Source organism: Haliotis rufescens, unplaced genomic scaffold (assembly GCF_023055435.1).
Source record: "Haliotis rufescens isolate VD_foot unplaced genomic scaffold, xgHalRufe1.0.p SCAF_2, whole genome shotgun sequence".
Classification (NCBI taxonomy): domain Eukaryota; kingdom Metazoa; phylum Mollusca; class Gastropoda; order Lepetellida; family Haliotidae; genus Haliotis; species Haliotis rufescens.
Window position 1 is genome coordinate 55,762,359 of NW_025963890.1, and position 20,854 is coordinate 55,783,212.

Genomic DNA, 20,854 nt, shown 5'->3' on the forward strand with positions numbered 1-20,854 from the left:
TCCAAATTTGTCACTATTGTAATTAACATTCTAATGTGTCATCGAAAAAAATCGATTCCAAATATAAATACAATTTACGAAAGCCTTTTTTTGTACACGCCGCAGTGATACTGATTGAATATTACAAAAGGCGTGGTAACTCACTTGTGTTTACTTCACAAGTATTAATTTTGGCGTATATCTAAACCATTGCAATATCACAACTTCAAAACGCCGACATCTTTCACTCCAAAATCTAAACAGAAATACACTGGATGGCATGGACTTTGTCCTATTTATTGCCATATACTACGCTTCCATATAATTTGTAATGTCAAACAACCCACTTCTAAAGGAACGATGCGCCCGTAAGAGGATACACAAGGCATGTACTCACCCCAAAAAGAAACGTGAACCATAGAAACATATAGAGAAGATGTACGTTAAGATGAGATGTTTCCAATGTGTACCAATTAATTATAAAACTAACAATCAGCCAAGTGTTACCACATAATGTCTTAAATATTCTTATCACGATATGCTGCATGTGATATCCAAACTTCACACGCTAATCCTGCACGAGACAAATGGTGCTTCTCGAGTCATGGATCTATGACGTCAAAAATGATGCGTTCATGAGTGTCGGTTCACACCACATGCCAGCATGTTCGTTTGTGCTTCCAACCAATCAAATATCTCTTGAATATGAGTAATTATTCATGTATTAACCAACATATATGGTATTCGCGTTTCTTTTGTCGGTGAGTATATATTATCTTGATTGGTTTGTCCACCGGCCGCCGTGTGTGTGTGTGTGTGTGTGTGTGTGTGTGTGTGTGTGTGTGTGTGTGTGTGTGTGTGTGTGTGTGTGTGTGTGTGTGTGTGTGTATGTGTGTGTGTGTGTGTGTGTGTGTAATACTAAACTCGCTCTTTCAATGTTTGCTAGTGCCAGTTCCTGCAGTACATAAGCTGTGTGTGTGTGTGTGTGTGTGTGTGTGTGTGTGTGTGTGTGTGTGTGCGCGCGTGCGTGTGTGTGCGTGTGTGTGTGTGTGTGTGTGTGTGTGTGCGTGCGTGCGTGTGCGTGCGTGGGTGCGTGTGTGTGCGTGCGTGTGTGTGTTTCAGAGTCTCAATGTAGCATTCACAAGACTGTTTGAGCAGAGAGAGGTCGAGCAATATTCCAGCAATATTCCAGCAGTTTCAACCTTGGTTTCGACATTTTGCAACATTTGAGGTACAATTATCGAACATGCTCGTACTTAGAAGATTCCAAGGCACATTTGTCAAAGGTCAAGATCACCTTGGAGGTAACTGTACGCCATGTGTCATGAACAGGTCAAGGTGACGAGTCTAATAGGTTTGCGATCTCAAAAGGTATCAATGCATTTATGTTAACTTATTAGAAGGCTTTGGTCAAAATAAGTCAAAGGTCAAGGTAAGAACTTGGGTTTTTGTAAGACATGGTTATATCATTGTTAGTGTTTGAGGTATGAAGAGATGAATCTCTACAAATCCAACCTCATGAAATGTTCGAGACATGTCTGTCAAAGGTCAAAGATCAAGGTCGCCTTTATGGTTATTATTGAAAATGGATGCTTCATCTCATTGCCAGTTATTGTTGCACTTTTCTTTGAAAAATCTGAGACTTTTGAAAATTGTTGGATCGCGAGGTTGTGCGCTTCTAATCTTTCAGACTGTAAGGAAATATCGTGAAACTGTTTGGGGAGCTTTAATGGCATGGAAGTGAAGGGGCTGCTCCTGTTTTTGCATGTATGTGCAAACATCTCAAGTTTCAACAGCGTTGTCATCAGTGGCCAACGTTGCATGTAAGTGCTTTAGTTCATATAGTCATTGTCATATTCAGTTTCACTGTGCCGTCTTTATAAGTAGACTCTGAACCATTTGGCACTTCTTAAATCGTGATCATGATTTCAGTTCGATTTAGTTCTTCAAGACTGTTTCATCGCTCTCGGGATTTTACTCAAATAAATCTTAACAATTTTAATTAATGAAATTTTATTTCATCATAGGCACATTTTGGACCTGATTGTCCCCTTAAAGTTTGGTTTGACTCAAGGTCCTTTTTATTTTCCTCCCATGAATAAATATGATATGAATATCATTTTGATACATCTCAATCCAGCGCTTCGGCTTTGCTTTCCAAGCCTTGTGGTTTCTCCCCCTTGAAGATCCGGGGTAGAATAAGTCTTCAGCAACCAATGCTTGCCGTAAGAGGCGACCAACGGGATCGGGTTGTCAGACTCGCTGACTTGGCTGATGCTGGTCATCGTATCCCAATTGCGTGGATCGATGCTCATGATGCAAATCACTGGATTGTCTGGTCCAGACTTTATTATTTAAAGACAGCAGTCTTATAGCTGGAATATTGCTGAGTGCGGCTTTCAACAACAAACAATCAAGAAAGGAATAAAGCCTGTCAACAATTTGTTTAATTTTTACAGGTAAAATAATAAAGTTTACATTGTACGCATCAGCAGATTAGAAATATTCTGTAAATACTTCACATTCTGTTATATTATTTAGACGTAGGCAAACCAATTCCAAAGAGTTATCAGTGACAATACTTGTTATACAACACAGGCTATAAGCCAGCAACATCCAAAGTTATGCCACCTCATCATAAGGGCATCATAAGAATCTATAACACTTAGTCTTCCTGCGCGATACCAGAAGGGTGTGACGTCATCACTTGTGTTTATTCTCAATACGAGCCAATATCAACTCATTGATATTGAAAGTTGTAAAAATACCGGTAGACGATTACTACATTAATTATTATAGTACCCCATGTCGCCCAGGTTGACAATAAGTTTTACTTTTCACTTCTTATATAATTATATCAAAGGGGCAGTCTTCGACAATGATGTTAGCGCATCGCACCAAACTAAAATAATCATCTAATATTTCATACTAATGAAATCATACTAATTTCTTTCAGATACCTTATAATCACATGCCCATTTTACATAGATAAAACGATGTATTTTTAGATGCGTTGCTTATTCGACGATTCCGGCAAGTGATTTCTAAGGATTAAGGAAATGATTTTTGTTGTTTTATCAATTGGTGTTGACACCATGTGTTCGCGAAAATATAATAATCAAAAACGATTTGAACACTAGGAACAGAATTTAATTCTATTGCAATTCAAATTGTCACCTATTTTTCACGTTCATCCGAACAAACGTTTCGGAGAAGACATCAAATATGTTCGTCTTGTAGACAAGGAGACGGACGACGGACACTGCGCTTGCTCAGTGTTATACATGTAGCTCATTTTGATCCTCCGTCCTGGTGAGCTAACATACAAAAAGTTGAATTTTGAATTCCCTTTTCTAAAAACGACAGACTTTCATGGTATACTATTCCAGCTCAAAAGATTGAAAAATTGGCATAAACAATAAACGAGATTAGGGCTAACATACACAAGCGACTATTGGTTTCACTAATGTGGTTAAGATTTTGTTTATTAATAGTATGCACGTATTTGAAATAAGTACCAAATTGTATGCCATTCTCTCAAGTAGAGGCACTTTTTTATGATTGATGTCATTGTGAGCAATTAATGCACTATCGAAATGAATATAATATAACACACGAGACAGCTGATCCTCTTTCATAAGAATAACTTTCATAAATATTTATAATAGGTTATCGATGACACGCAATTACAGCATTTTTTTCTGATTGCTATCTGCATGTCATTGGTCTGGTTCCAACCTGCGCGGCCCACATTACTCTGTGTGTGTGTGTGTGTGTGTGTGTGTGTGTGTGTGTGTGTGTGTGTGTGTGTGTGTGTGTGTGTGTGTGTGCGTGTGCATGCGTGCGTGCGTGCGTGCGTGCGTGCGTGCGTGCGTGTGTGTGTGAATCTAGTGTCTTCAATTGTATTAGATTTAGGATGGAATACAATTTGGCACACAGTTCCAGCTGTTAACACCATCGACATACACTCCCAGTGACACACATGTCCCGACCAAGCTGTACTGCCTATTTGTAAAGATCTCTGTCCATCTATCTCCATCCTCCATCTATGTCAATCACTCACCATCAATCTATTACTAAATATAAACCTCAATTGTAGCGTACGTCTTTAACATATTTTTCTGCAATTTTAATTAATCTAATTTTTACAATTGATTATTGACGAGATTAGAATTACTAAAACATACGACTGGCTTTGTTGACTGTGCCAGGAAACAGATCTGTCAGCCACCAGTCACCCAAACTCGTTGGATATCAGAAAATGCTTTCCTTCACCAGACGAAGCTGGTGGTCTTGTGGGCAGAATCTTGTCCAAATAGAAGTTAAGTTTTCATTTGGTGAATATGATTTCGTCAAAAGGCTATTGTTTCTGATTATGTGTTATATGTACAATGCAAAAATGTTATAGTTTCGTTTTATCATCATTGAAAAACATGCAGTAATGTGTTAGATTTAGGCAAGAAACAGACAACCCCGATTAGGCACCAATTGTACTCCCATCCTTCCTGATATTTTATGATGCATTATGAATCGGAATTTCGGCTCAGATTGTCAAAGTCAAAACATGGGAATATCTATCCAAGACGTTTAACTAAAGCTTCATGTATATCGTTCAATAATGTTCAAATAGCCAATTCCCTTCTACTTATCCACCTGCACTAGAAATGTCCCAGCAACCAAGATTTATAACACGATGGTTGGTAACAAAAAAGATGTCCGGTGCAATTCCCTAGTTTGAACAATTGACTTGCCTTTGCATGTGTTTGTGACATTGAATATTTTGAATTTTACATGGAAACTCATATGTTGCGACTGGAGATTCAAATCCATAACGTGACCTTTGGACATTTGCAAATTAACACTTTATTCAATGTTAATAATAATAATACTTTTTTCGATTACGTGTTTGAAATAATTACGTCAGCAGACATAAGCTCTTCTTCCTGCGAATGTTAATTGCCCTTTTTGCCTGGTGGCGTGTCAAAGCATTGTGATCCGACGTAATGACTGACACGGGTAATGGCAAATGTGCTTTCGAAAATTATCATAGTCAATCGACAAGGGTATAAAAGACTCCCTGTCATCCTTGCTGCATCACAAGATCTCACAACATCCTAGAAGTCAGCAACATCTCCATGTGAGTATTGGCCTTGCTAGATTTGTTTCTTTTCATGCTGTTTTACTTCAAACGCAAAATTCAAAGTATAAAACTACCGTAGTCTTTAAAAAATGCTGGATTTAGTGCAAAGTAGGGTGTGCAATTGGGTGTAACGCCCCTTTGAGCAGTATTTCAGTTTAATCACGGCGAGTCAGCCCAAAGTCCAAAGCGATGCAGGGCAAGACATTTGCTGAATATGAGCGAAATCCGACGTTGCGAGTGAAGCGAAGTTTTGTTGCAGACTGATCTGATGGCTTTCATTGTGTCATCACTGATTCATTCAAATAATGTTCATCACTAGTGTGCCTTTGACGCCTAATGGAATCCAGACTGATTATTCTCTGGCGTTGGAAACACACCTGCATTGTGTGAATGTCCCATATATCTCATCTAAGTAATACGGAATAGAACGATTGGACTGACGTCTTCATCAGTATGTTGATATTACCAGGCTTTTACACGTAAACCTATTGATGACGACAGTAACGGTCATGTAGTGTTCATTATTACAGGTGTAATTGTTCATTATCTGAAACGCCAACGTACAATTCAATTTTAGTTTTTTTTCTCATTAGAAAAAAATCAATCCAGACTTTGTAAATTTCCAACATTAGATATCGCACACACGCTGTGAAGATAACAACGAACTTATAATCATGAAAATACCATTAGTTTCCATTCTATGATATGCCACTCATTCTGTTTTTCCAGCCCTGTAAGAATCAAGATGCTGAGAATCACATGTGTTGTTTTCGTCCTGGCTGTTGTTGCCATGGTATCCGCAAGCAAAGGATCTCTCACCCAGGCTGTCATTAAGGCCAGAGTAGCTGCTGGAAACTCCAAACTTGTAAGTCTTCCTGGAAATATAAAACCGTTCGCTTTTTTAGAAGAAAACGAATAATCTTTCCTCCATAAATATTGAAAATATACACCCTATTAGTTGTAAACTACCCGTTGTCATACCTTCAACATATTCACTTCATTAAGAAGTATCGCTCTTAATATTATGTGCATTGAACTTAAATAATTCTTATATATCGGTGAATTTCACTGCATAATAGAAATTGTGTCTCCATAACAGAATCTTTATGAGTGTGTACTTCCCACTTGTCTATCCGTGTCCTTAGTGCCCCGTTATCACGATCTGCATGTCTGATTATTAATGTTCATTAATTCGATATAATAAATGCAATATCACATACCAAAATGTTATGGCGCCAACAGGGGTTATTGTAATCATATCGTCACGATATGGCTGAAATATTGCCGATGTGACGTAAAGCTTTAACTCACTCACTATTGTAATCATAGTAGTAAAGGGGAGTTATATAGGATTGTTCTAAAATATAAAGAATCCAAGTGATACACATGAGATTGTATATCCTGAACATGTTGGAATAAATCACGTTTACTCCAGGTTAGTAGAACCATCCAGGAAGTTCAGATTCACACACGCCTTACTTTTAGCATGCTCTTGTTGTATTATATTTTGTACTCTGGCAAAGCGTTTTTTTCCCAGTCGGTGGGCAACGGTAACCTGTACCGTGATGCTGAAGGCATGGCCGAGTCATGCGACATTAGTGTGGTTGCTGACATCATCGGTGGAATTGCCTACGCCGATGCTGGGGATTCCGCTGATGATGCTCTCGCATTTGCATCCAAACTGGGTGCCCAAGCTGGACCAGTAAGTATTCTTTAGAACTGTGAAGTGGTAGCAACTCAGCTGTATGAAATCCCTGTCGCTCTAACGCCATTTATTACCGCTGTCACTTCCTTCCATTCGAATTATAGTCTTGGGCGTGATATATTTGATCATTACATGTCGGTTTCTCTATTGAGCAGATATTGGTTACCCATTGATTTAAGAATCGCAACTACCCCTGCAAACTTGTTTCCCTTAGCTGTAAAGGTCCGTTAGAATTCGTCACAGATTTGAATTGATTCAAACGTCAGTAAAGAGGTAATGTCTTCTTCTTGAGTTCATTCGGCTTCCATCCATGTTTACTGTGATTTTTTAATGATTCTATTCTCGGCCTGAGATAATTTTGGTTCAAATAATTTTGTTGATTGAAGCTGTTGACGGGTTGACAAAGTGGTTAGTCTTTGGCCAATTGGCTTCTTTTAGTTATACATCTACACTGCAAGCTGCAAGCTACAATATAACTGAAATGTTGTTTTAACTGGTGTAAACAAAAAGGACAAAATTCCATGTTCATACGAAATCGATAGTACGATTCCGACTTTATCATAAGCATGTGTTCATGAATCACTATCAAATAGTGATGATACCCGGTGTTCGCGAAATGGTCAGGGTATTCAGCTCCAACGGTGGCGACCGCCATAAACACATACAAAGGCATATTAATTGTTCGCCTGAAAACACACGGGAGCATGTGGTACAAAATAGGAAATTGCATCGGAATCATTCTTGTCACTGATGCGACAAATGTTGAAATATTCCCACAGTTTTACCATAAAACGTTTTGAAAGCTTTATTGAAGCCTTGAATGTTGTAACCTTGATCACCAACTTCTGAGCAAGTGTTGTATGACGCTCTTTGAAATCTACGTAGAGAGGCATGTTCTATTGTACCTCAAAAGTTGTGAAAAGTAGACTCCAAGGTCTGGAGCTGCAGGGACATAAAGAGATAGTCGACTATTAGAAAGTTGAAGTCATCCCACTTGTCATATACAGTAATGTGGAAAGTGTTTTTTTCACTCTGAATCATTATACATAGATCTAATATGAATAGATGACGCGGTCTCAATGGTCTCCTTTGTTTCTAGTTCAGGTGGGTAAACCAGTGGAAGGGAATTGGCTATTTGATGGTTATTGAACTCTATCAGATTATCAAGATACTTGAAGCTTAAGTTAAACTTCTTGGCCAACTCAAAAACAAAGAAACAGCAACAAAGGGGAGCACAATTGATGCCCATGGGGATGCCTACTTCTGGCATAAATGTCTTACCCCTAAATTTTACATAGATGTTATCAATGAGGAGGTCCAGCATTTCACATATTGGTTCCTCAGTAAACTCACACAGATCACTTCAAATGGGTATTGATGGCCTCATCTGGTATGGCAAATATACATTCTTGACTAGATGAGCGAGATACGTTTGTTGAAAGAAAATATTATATGTTAATATGAACATGCAATTGTGGCTTTGAGTAATTATTTGCACGTTTTTTCAGGGTGCCTTAGCCATTCTAAACCGCGTGTCAGGTGTGACGAGCGAAGGCTTTCACCACTAGGCCACCCAACAAACGAAATAATACTTAATGCAGTGGTCCAACAGAAACAGTAAATGAGCTTTATTACAAATAACGACTGGTCGAGTAATGATTTCTAACTTGAATGTTTCTGTTTCTTATTTCAGGCTGACTCTTCTTCTATCGCCTGTGATTCTTACAAATGCCCGGATGGTAACGTCATAGGAGCATGTGCCTTCGAGTAGAAGAAACGATTGAAGATAGTTGGTAGGTCACTGAATGCAATGTCCAAGAACCGTTATGTCAGAATGCACGTCGGGACATCAACCGTATCTTCCATTTTGTTTCATTCATATTATACGACGTAATCATTTAACAATTGTCACAATGTACTCTGTAAACCCATTTGAATCACACCTAGCAATACTCTTATTTGAAATGAAATAGTTAAGTCATATTAAAACAATGTAAAATATACAACCTTATAAAACATGAGCACAGAAAGGCCATTTAGAAAGTGGTCAAATGTAACTAAGGTTATAGTTTGGATAACACTTTCTTAGTAAAGTACAGATTCTCGTACTTTTTTAAGTCCCATCCAGGATTCGAATCCACACTGCCAGAGTGAGGCACCTAGTCCCCAGCACACAATCAGCGATCTCACCCACTCAGTCACCGAGCGAGGTTTCCACAAAATGTTAAGCCCGACAACTGGTAGTCTAGATCACGTACTTTGTGTACGAGAATCTGTACTTTACTAGGAAAGTGTTACCCCAAATATAACATTTCTTATAAAACATTCTTGAAGGATTGTGTCTCAGGATCAATTAACAGTAAATTGTTCAGCAAAATATGTTTCCTTGGAAAAAAACGCACCAAGTTCTTCCACTTGTAACATTATTTGTAACATTTATTGCATTTATATATCACTATTGTATAATGGGCCAGTGGTCTCTTTACTGAAACAAAAACAAACTCACATATTCTTTGAAGATTATGTTTAACTGTAGGAATGTTATCTGTGTTCATTCATCCAATGTCTATGTCATTGGCTTTGTCATTACGTTGTTATCTTTGTACATTCATCCCACCTTGTGCTGTGTAAACATCATGATATACATATAGTACTCTTACACTCACTAAGCATTCACCTGATAAAGGAGCGAGAAGTACCTCTGAAACGTCGCATAAAGAAGTTGCTATCCATAAAAAAGTGTCATGTATTCGAATATTAGGAAGTAAATAGAGATTTAAGAAAACATACGTTTATGGGTATAATGAACATGTTATTTAAGAAAGAAACATTCAGTTAAACATTCCAGGATTATACATTCATTGTGTTTCTGTTGTTTCAGCTGAACCGGACGGACATTCTCATGGATATTCAGTCGTATTGTAATGAGTTCAATTGATAAATAAACGATGATCATCAAATGATATGTATTGATATTTTTCATGATTGTGTTGGGCCTTTCTTCGCATTTTGCAAGACGAAAACCCTGATGATAGCATCAGCAACAATCCATACCATAGTTCGAGTTCGATGACACACAATGGGTCATGTGAACCAATGAAAAAAGGGGCTTTTGACTGACCAGCAACCGTAAATAACCTCTCGATGTCCTACAGGCATGTGTTGGTCATGGGGAAAAAATCAACAATAAACATATGAACACAAGGGAACGGCGACGTACTTCCTTCGCCAGTAAGCTTTTGAGGACGTTTCTTTAACTTGATGCCTTTATGATTCAAAGAGAAAGCTTATATAACGCCAGAAGATGCACCAGATTTTGGGTTGATAGTGAGAGTTTATATCTTTTTTATAACTTGGAGTAAGGATTAGGGATTTTTGTCAAATGTAATTCAGTCAATCACCTTTATTTCTTCATCTGCCGCCTTCTACTAGTGTTACTCTTTGTTGCCATGTACATGTCACAGTAACAGCACTCTGAATACATAGTGTGTCTTAGTCATCAGGAAATGAAAACACTTTCAAAACGTGAGTTTGAACCCATATCCACTATTAAAGCTTATACAAAATAATATATAAAACTACTCGGGTATACGTTTTGGGGTATTTCGTGTTTAATGTTGAATTTAATTGCGATGTTAAACAAGTGTGTGGTAGAAACACAATTTGCATGATAATAAAGTAGGTGCGTGTCTGTTACCTAATGGCACACAGCAGTACTCCTGCCATATGTAAACAATCGAGTCTTGATCAGAGAACCAAGTAATAGTGGACTAGACAATCCTGTGACATGATAGCGTTTTTACTGATTTTGTTGAAACTAAAAACGGTCAGAAAAGTTTCAACAATAAAAAATATCATCAGAAGTCTGGACTTCTTTCCTGAATCCTGCCTGTTCCTTTACCACCTAACTTTCGAGAGAAGACCACGTCTACAAATAACCTTGACAAATATTTGATATGCCATTTCCAGAAGAGTAACCGGCGTATAGTTCCTGGGGTCCTGGGAACTCCCTATGTTGAAAATAGAAAGCATTGTACCATATGACCACTGTTCTGGATATATAGCACGTAAAAAGATCCCATTAAACAACTGTAATAACATCTCAGGACAAATGGGTGGGCATGCTCAAAATCCTCAACAAATATTCCAGAAGAGCCTTGGGCTTTGCTTAATTTCATGTCATCAAGTTCCCCCATGGTAATATCTTTATCTAATACATTTGCAACATCCATAGAATTATCAACAAGGTCATGGAGACAGAGCTAACAAAATTCTCAATTTTTTTTATATATAGCCAAAAAGACAGTACATTCTCTACCTTGAAATAGTGTAACAGTTTCAAAATGCATAATCCTGTCATTCACAATTATCTCTTTTAATAGTACAAATTGCTTGTTGGCTTCACGAGACTAGAATGACTTTGGGCACAACACCAAGCTTGTAATACATTCCGTTCGGTGATGTCCTGATTTGTTTGCACAACAGGCCTTGTGTTATTTCCTTGCTGATGTATGTAACTGTCGGTCTACTTTACCGATCCATGCATGAAACACGTGGTGCCATCCACGTTCACATCCTCACATACACGATCATACAACGTATTAAAAGACATACACCACCCCACCCCCCTTATGGTTTCATGGTTTCCCAGTTGACCGGTGGCCAGCCATTCCACCTTATTGACATTGTTATAGTCAAAAGACTCATTGATTTCAACGAAAGGCAATTAATGGATATTTATTGAGAATGTTCGAGGTAACTGATTTGATTCAACTTGATTTCCGAGTTTGTCACAATAATCATTAAGGTTCGAATGTGTCATACCGAAAAGATTCGAATGCAAATATGAATAAAATTTATGAAAGCACTTCTTGGTACCCGTCGTAGTGATATTATTTGAATATTGCAAAAGGTGCAGTAAACTCACTCGTGTTTACCTCACATTACATAACTTTAATAACCTCTTCAAAATGCCGACATCTCCCACGCCACAATCAATAACAGACACACACAAGCTGGCATGGATATCATATTATCAATATCCAAACACAACCCTTTAAGGCTATTTGAAGCGTGTTACTGTCAGCAGCCGAGTTCACCTCTAAATGAACGATACGCCCGTAAAAGGATACACGGGGCATGTTTTACTGTATATTCCAAAGCTCAGTGCAATCACATATATATAACAGGCTTCAGCTACAGAATATAGTGATGATCTGCTATCGTTCAATAATGCCTAAATAGCCAATTCCCTTTGCCCAACTGAACTAGAAATAAAATAGACAAATGAAACCGCATAATTTGTTTCATATATATATATATACACACACACACACACACACACACACACACACACACACACACACACACACACACACACCTGAGTGAGTGTGTGAGTTAGGTTTAACGCCGCTTTTAACAATATGCCAGTTATATCGCGGCGTGTCAGCTTAATGTGGGAGGAAAGCCCGAAGTGATGCAGGTCTCAGACGTTTACCACTTCGGTGAAACCCACGAGCACGGGTATGGTGCTGACAAACCTAGAAACATAATCGGGGCGAACCGGGATTCGAACCCACAATCATAGGTTTCTGGCGTGCCCACGGGACGCAACTTTGCACAGCGAATCGCGGCGCCTTAGACAACTGGGCCACCCGTGCCCCCTATATATATAAAGATTCAGAATGACTATAAAGCATCCATAAGACTGTATGACAGGCGGGATGACTTCAATTTTCCAATTGTCAATCTTTCCTTTGTGTCGAGCAATATTCCAACAGCTCCAGTCCTGGTTTCTACATATAACAACATTTGAGGTAAAATTTTGAGCATGCTCGTTCTACGAAGATTTCAAATAGCGTCATACGACATAAAAGTTGTTTGTGTGATCAGGGCTGCAACATGAAGGCCACAGTAAAGCTTTCAAAGGTTTTTATGGTACACATATTCCGAATCAAGGAAAAAATGATGTCCGATACGGTTCCTGTTTTGACTCGTACCAAATGTTCTCATGGCCTTATTTTCAGGAACACAATTGACTTGCTTGTGCATGTGTTTGTGGCGGGTGCAAACGGTGTGGAAGGATGCGCTCACTTTATCGCGACACCGTTTTTCAGCACCAACTTATAGTGATTCAGAAACACATTCCCATAACATAATCGGAATCGCAAAATTGACTCTGTTTTGACAGAGATGTCTTATGGAAATGGATGATTTTAGGCACGTTTTAACAGATAGCATGAACAAAATGAATAAAATACAAACACAAGACAAAGCAACAAATACTGTATGCATGACAACAAGGCGACATGTTGAACTATTTTATCTCCAGAGATATTACAGAATCTAACCAAGGGGTTTAAGGAAACCTTGACCTACGATAAGGCATATTTGTGGACACAGAATAACATGAATCAAACATAGTTGTGTCCCTTCGACTGTCGCAACAACAGGGATCTGTCAGCATTTCAACGATAATCTTCAAAAAGTCTGGGCTTTTTGCATTGTTCCTCAATGTCCAGTTCTTACAAAACCAGATATGTCGTCCGTATTCATATACCTCACGACAGAATGTGAATTTGGGAACGTTGCGGTACTTTACAAGGTATTTCCTGTTTATGTGTAGATGAAAAGATAGAAAGCGACAAAGCAGTTTCCATGTAAGAAAGATTCCATAAGCAATCAAAAGCAGAGTCACTATCAAATAGTGATGATACCAAGAGCTCGCGAAAAGGTGAGCCCAACTTATAGTGCCCAACAGGTGGCACCCGTCACAAACACATGCAATGGCAAGTTAATTGTCACCTGAAAATAACTCGGGAAGATCTAACAAGTCTCTTTTGAAATACTTGATGATTAATGTCTCATTTGATCCATGCCTCGACCCGATTATGACCCTTGGTTTGTCGATCTCCACAATCCCCACACGCTCGTGGGTTTCAGCAAAATAAGTAACCTAGCTATTAACAAGCCGCATTATTTTGAGCTTCCCTCACACATGTATTGCTTTCACCAATATAACAGCTTCAACTTCCAACTCTCTCACTCACTCACACACATTTAATAGTTGATGACGTTGTGAGCATATTATATTTTTTGGTACTTGTATGGTTATATTTATGACGATCCTGTAAAACATGTTAAAGAGATACAACATAATAGCTTAACACATTTACCTTGTCACTGATTAGTTACGAGAAAGTCTTTCAAAGAATTATATTATCTACACTGAAACATGTTCCGCATGAAAAGGGACATAAACAGATGATGGGATTTACAGGACATTTACGTTGCCGTTACCTGCCAACATTATTACGGCTTAAAGAGTATTACAGCTTTTAAAATGTAGATTATTTGTTATGAATTGAGAGTTTTCTGACCTCCTTCTGTGATGGGAATACTAATCCATTCCGATAATGCAGATTCTTAGCTCATGAATTAATACTAATCACGTGCATTACGAATGTACTCACTACAACGACCAAAGCGCATAAAATGCACGTGTATTACGAATTTAAGGGCTAATTTAAATGCAGCATGGATATCGAAGCACGAAGTTCACGATTCCCCTGTACGCTCGTATGACGAATGTACTGCAAGGAATTTCCGTGCATAATATTTGTGTTATTTATTTATTTATTTATTTATTTATTTATTTATTTTAATTTTCAGGCACTCTTTTAAATCTGAATACGGAGTATTTTCTGACTTCGGTGCTGTTAACGCACCAATAAGCGTACATTCGTTATAAATAATTAGATTCAGCAAAACTCCATCCATAGGACGGCGATCTGTAAATAATCGACTTTTACCCTTTAATATTAAACAGTATCTAAGGTATATTAGTTTTAGTTGCAATGTTGACTTAAATTTTGCATGATAAAGTTATCAGACAAATCTTTTTCAATTGACGAGACGCAGATACCGCAATTATGTATATTGATGCATTTAAAAGTAATTGCATATAAGATTACATATAAGAAATGCACCTCATTATGTATTTATCAAATCTAATAATGTTAATATACTTTAAGGTGTTGATCTATCATAACAATTACTTGTAATCACAATTGCTAATTAGCCCATCATCTCATCCATTGATAAGCTATCTTATACCTAACGAGCTCGTGGTATGGGAAAGAGGAATGTTAAATACCTTTCTGGAATTAATCAGATCGGAACATATCCTTCGAAATGCCATCTACATGAGCTATCGATGATGAGAGAAACAAGCGCAGGCATTTAGGACGAGGCCGTCACAGATTACACGTAATGGTTGTAATATATCTCCTCACAGATAAAACGCGGATGCACCTGCACATTGTCCTTATGTATGGTTATATATTGTAAGATATTGAAAACCCGTAAATGTTACAATGAACATATTTTACTATATATCGTAATAATTAATTAAAGGTCGAATAAATGCAACACATATAATTTTATTTATGTCGTTTTGCATTGGTTTTGGGACAATCTTTTCTTCGTTTCAAATTGGGTCGACTGATTCTCTGACGATTGACTGTTCCATATGCAGCTGGTTTATGTATTCAGGTTGTATTAATGTGCTAAGTGAGTATCATTGTAAAGCCAAAATTACGAATCTGTCGAAATCTGATTGGTTAAGTGGGGATGGTAAATTGAGCTTGAGCCTAAATATTCATGGATCATGGCGTATAAATACGCTTCTTGTTGATTATCAACTCAATGTTACTTTGTCACCAGATCTGATGAGCACGACATATTTCTCTATCAAAGACGACGGTGCTGTCAGCTGTTATTATGATGATGATACGGAAGAGGTAAAATGGGTTTCTACAAAATTGTTGCACTTACACAGGGACGTGCATGTGTGTGTGTGTGTGTTTGTGTGTGTGTGTGTGTGTGTGTGTGTGTGTGTGTGTGTGTGTGTGTGTGTGTGTGTGTGTGTGTGTGTGTGTGTGTGTGTGTGTGTGTGTGCTTGTACTAGTCCGGACTAATGCCGGTTTTATGGTGCTAGCCCACTGAGATACCGCAGTTTAACATGAATACCCCACTCAGACACAGTATACTGACACCGAGTCGAGCAGTCCTTGTTTTAGTCCCTTAATGCTCTCCGGGCGGACGCTCTACCACAAGATCACGGTGGCGATCTAATTCGAAAAAAAACGTCACTGGTTTGTTTGTTTTTTATAATTTCCGTTCCACACGATAACTAGCGGAAATAACCGATAATCTTTGTATTCATATCGTAGATATTCTATATTGTGTGTCAAGATATTGACTAGGAACTATTTTATTACTCAGTAAGTGTTAATGATTTAAAAAAACATATTAAAAAACAATCATAATGTCTATTTTAAAGATTAAACATTTCCAGGGCCTTCGTATTAGCTCAATATTGAAATGATAACTGGGCACATGTAACTATCCGTAATTATTGTGTGGAATATATCTAGCTGGACTAATTCTATCATCTCTACTGGTTTTGATCAATCAGCTGCAGATGTCACGAGTGAGATATTAATATGCGGATGTTATTAAGTATTTTATACACTGTAAATTAAAATAATAACATTTGAATACTAATTTGTACAATACGTTATAATGATTTTTGAATGATGTCTGAACGAGCAAATGGTTTCCTTTGTGAGTGAGTGAGTTTTATATATATTTTCGATCATAGCAGGATAGACCACTCGGTTCTCTGTGCATACATTCATAACGAGTTTCCAACATAGACATTTTATTTTCAGAAACCTCAAGAGTGACCAAAGTTAAGTGATTGTGTTCACATAGTAACTTTCATCAGTGTCACAGGCATGATTCATTCGAAACTCATTGCAGTTCTCAATGGTTTAACACTGTTTTAACTCTTTGGGATGTGCCGTTTCTGAATATGACCATGTTTAAAGATATATAAACACTTATAATTAAAGAAATTTAATTTCATTAAAGGTACATTGCTGCCCTACATACCCCATAAAATGTCCGATGTCTTGGTTTGATAAAAATTTGACCTATACCTATATATCTAGGAAAGGAATTCAATTGTTAATGTTCCTGCCGTGAATAAATATGAGACCCATTGTGTAAACGTTGTTTCATATCATACCAACGCTTCGGAATAATAGGTATTGTGGTTTTCTGAGACATAAAATCGACCTTCCAAAATTTGTTATCAAATAAGAAATTACCATGTACACATTAAAGTTTTGTTATTTACTTAGAAAGAGATTTCAATTCCCTTCCACTGATTTATCTACCTGAACTGGAAATAAAGGAGACCAATGAGACGCTTCATCTGCTTCATATTTCGATCTATGCATGTGACGAAACACTCTCCACAAGACTGTTTGACAAGAGGGGTGACTTCATCGTTCCAACAGTCAACTTTCCCTTTATGCCGTTTTGACGGGTGCCACCGGTGGTGCAGGATACGCTCACCTTTGCGCGAACACCTGGTATCATCACTATTTAATAAGTATTCAAAAACACATGCTCATGATATAATCGGAATAGTACAATCGAATTTGTTTTTGGTTGCTTTTATTATCATGGAAAGGGTTTTGTCGCTTTTATTAGCAAAATGTTCATAACGTCAACGCTGGGGAATCATCGGTCTCCATTATCGCCCGAAACAGATTCCACGAGGCGTAAAAGTGAGAGAAAAAAGGAAAATTATATGAATGGTCAAATGTTTTCCAAACGGTGCCAAGTCACCATGTTATTGGATATCATGGGACCAATCGCACATGTCATTCTTGCGCGACACCAGCATGGTTTACGTCATCAGTAGAACTTATGGTATTAATAATACTAGCCAATATTTAAAACATGCTCAAAGTGATAACAAATAATGGTGGATGATATCAGTACATTGATTAAGACAGAACTTACGTGTCACGCATGTTGTCAGTATCTCTACACTACAACAATTCTCGAGGCAGAGCCTTCGACAGTCTAAGTTGATATTCGTACCATATTGAAAAAAGAAGCATTTGGATATTCAAAACACCTAACATTTATGAGACAGACTAAGTTCTTTCAGATATTTTATAATCAAATCCCTGTTTACACAGGTAAAACGATCTTTTCATAAATGTGATGCTTGGGAATAAAGATCCCGAGTGAGTACAAGAAAATAATTAAATTTGATTGTATTGCTGGAAATAAAAAGTCCAAATGTAATACGGCGCCACGGCTTGATGGTATTCGAAACCGGTTTTGAAAACTGTTTCCATGTGTCCAAACACCAATCCTTCATCGTTAAATTATCTTGTGGATACAGGGGATGTCCCGCCTTGGTTGTGCAAACTTCGAACAATATTTCTCCCAAAGAAAGGTGATTTGACTAACCCTAAAATCTTCCGCCCTATTTCTTATCTGAATTCACAATACAAATTCAACTATTTACAGTATGTCTTCCAGATCTCGTGTCATCAATGACATTTTTTACATGGAGCAGAAAGGAGCCAGAAAGGGATGTTAGGGTTGTAGGGATCAATTGCTAGTTCAGTAAATGATCCTTGAAGAGGCTTAACATACCACCCTAGCCTCTCGGTGTGTTTGATAGACTACAGGAAAGCTTATGAATCTGTAACTCACGAATGGATTTTAAAGCCATTGGAATGGATTGACCTCCCCGGGCGACTACTCGTTTTACTCAAGTCTTTAATGATTTGCTAGTCATTTCAACTTGAGATGTATTCGCAGGTGCACGTGGTGACTTCGAAACCCATTTATGTTAGAAGAGGAATATCGCAGGGCGGTTCTTTTAGTTCTTTGTTTTTCTGTTTGTCATCATATCCTTTAAGCTTTTTGCTTAGCAAAAAGGAAGGTTATCATCATGGACCTCCCCAGCCCAGCTCCCCAACACAACCTACTCACCTCCTTTACATGGATGACCTTGAACTTATTGCCAAAGGAGAGTCAACACTAGAAAAACAGATTCCCATTGTCGAGTACATTTCAAATACCATTTGCATGTCTAATCCATTGTACGACCCAGAAAATGTAGAGGGCGTCATGGAAAATGATAAATATATAATTCCAACAAACATGATCTTGTCCTTTTTTTATAAAACCAATGAAATCATTTATATCATTGAAATTTCTGTCACTTTTGACACCAGTGTGATTGACAAGATTGAGGACAGACATTGCAAATATGCAGACCTAGCTGTCGAAATGCATTCTAAGTACCAAGTTGTCCGACTCTCCATTGTTCTTTGTGCCTTAGGTTTGGAACTTCCCACTCTGTTGCCAGATATTGGGAGAGTACCAAGGCTTGCTGCCGGGAATACAGCCTTCTGACAATCTTTGTAATGCAGAAGGCTGCAATGTAGGGGAGTCTTCACATTCTCCGAAACGTTCGCGGTGGGTCCGACATGGCAGCGCTTTCTGGGAGAAGTCTCATTCGCTGTCTGGGCTGCGTGTAGAGGGGGCAAGTGCCCCGAGCTGATAATGAGCCTAACCAGCCGGACTGTGCCAGGGTCACCCAAACTCTCATTTTACTCTTGCTGCATTTATTTATTCTAATCTGTACATAATACTAGTCTATAATTTGTATGGCGCATATATCCATGCGTTGTTCATGCTCAAAGCGCATAACAATAAGAAGTCATTTGGAGACAGTAAGTCTAAAGAGGTTTTGAGTTGTGAGCGGAAAGTAGAGAGTTCACTGCAGTCACCTAAGTGTTGTGGTAGACTGTTTCAGGTAATGGCCGCTGAGTAAGCAATGGAACTTTTGCCATAGTGTGATGTCCGAACATTTGGTACGATGAGCGAATTCTTCTCTGAGCGGACATATGTTCTTGGGACATACACATGAAGGAGATCAGCAATTTAGGATGGTGCTCGTCCCGTGAGTCATCTGCGGACATAACAGAGAACATTGAATGTTACCCTGTGTTCAACTGGAAGTCAATGCAGGTTGTAGAACACAGAAGTGATTTGGTCAGTCTTGCGAGAGTGAGTAACTATTCCGGCTGCTGTGTTCTGCACTCGTTGTAACAGCTGGGATCTTGTTTCACTCACCAAGCTATTACAGTAGTCCAACCTCTTCATAACTAAAGACAAGACAAGAAATTTGCCGATGTACCCTTTGTTCCTTAGGATGTGAAAACAGGTTCTGACCACATTGTTGACATGATTGTTGAAAGACAATTGTGGATCCAGGGTAGCACCAAGATTCCGTACTTCTGCTTACAGGCGAGTGTTAATGTCACTGAACTGAAATGACCTATTGCCACATTGCGCTCTTAGGTCCATTAGACCAACCAAAAGACATTCGGATTTACTGTCCTTTAGCTTCAGCTTGTTTCCAAACATCCATTACTTATGTTTGTATTTGCATCTGATGGTTCGGGTCTAAAGATATCATGGAGCTGCGTGTCATCAGCATAGAAGTAACGACTTATCTGGTGCTTATTAATGACAGTACCTAATTCCTTAGTGTATAATGTGAATAATACTGGTCCAAGCACGAAACCTTGTGGGACCCAAGACAGTGACCCATCAATAAGAACAGTTTGATATCGAGATGAAAGATACGACTTGACCCAATTCCATGTTATTCCATCAGCCCTGAATTCATTTCTGAGGCGTGTAAGAAGACTGTAGTGGTAATTGGTATCAAAAGCCGCACTTAAATCTAACAGAACCAGTAAACCAACATTATTTTTGTACCGATTCTTAAGTCATTACGAATCTTGGTTAGAGCTGTCTCAGTGCTGTGATTGCTTCGATAGGCAGACTTGGAAGGTTCATAGAGATTGTTACCTGACAGATGCTTGGACAATCTTTCACCAACTGCACGTTCAATTAATATAGAGATAAAGAGAGGTATGATACTGGTCGGTTGTTCTTAAGTTCATCAGGGTCCAGGTTAGATTTCATAAACAATGGCTTGACAATAGCTGCTTTAAAGACTGATGGCGTGACGCTGGATCAAATACTTTTGTTGATGATGTTTTTAAGTACAGGTAGAGGAATATCCAAATTGGCCAAGATCACTGTTGTGGGAACTGTATCAAGTACATACGAGGTGG

General features: G+C 38.3%; 2 protein-coding genes across 3 annotated transcripts in view; both read left to right on the forward strand.

Moving 5' to 3' along the window:
- The window catches only part of LOC124141072, a 38,347-nt gene that overhangs the window by 8,562 nt on the left and 8,931 nt on the right, over nucleotides 1-20,854 (forward strand). The gene's annotated exons all lie outside the window — the stretch shown is intronic.
- On the forward strand, nucleotides 5,012-9,784 carry LOC124141065. Its single transcript, XM_046508958.2, has 5 exons — nucleotides 5,012-5,116; nucleotides 5,849-5,984; nucleotides 6,657-6,821; nucleotides 8,518-8,617; nucleotides 9,706-9,784. The coding sequence occupies exons 2-4, from the start codon at nucleotides 5,865-5,867 to the stop codon at nucleotides 8,593-8,595; spliced, it is 363 nt and encodes a 120-aa protein (XP_046364914.2). The 5' UTR covers nucleotides 5,012-5,116; nucleotides 5,849-5,864; the 3' UTR covers nucleotides 8,596-8,617; nucleotides 9,706-9,784.

What these genes read in the sequence shown, in the direction of transcription:
- LOC124141065 (XM_046508958.2), top strand. Translation starts at nt 5,865, where the DNA reads ATGCTGAGAATCACATGTGTTGTTTTCGTCCTGGCTGTTGTTGCCATG. An exon ending in CTGCTGGAAACTCCAAACTT is followed by an intron (nt 5,985 to 6,656) that starts GTAAGTCTTCCT and finishes TTTTTTTCCCAG; the next exon opens with TCGGTGGGCAACGGTAACCT. An exon ending in TGGGTGCCCAAGCTGGACCA is followed by an intron (nt 6,822 to 8,517) that starts GTAAGTATTCTT and finishes TTCTTATTTCAG; the next exon opens with GCTGACTCTTCTTCTATCGC.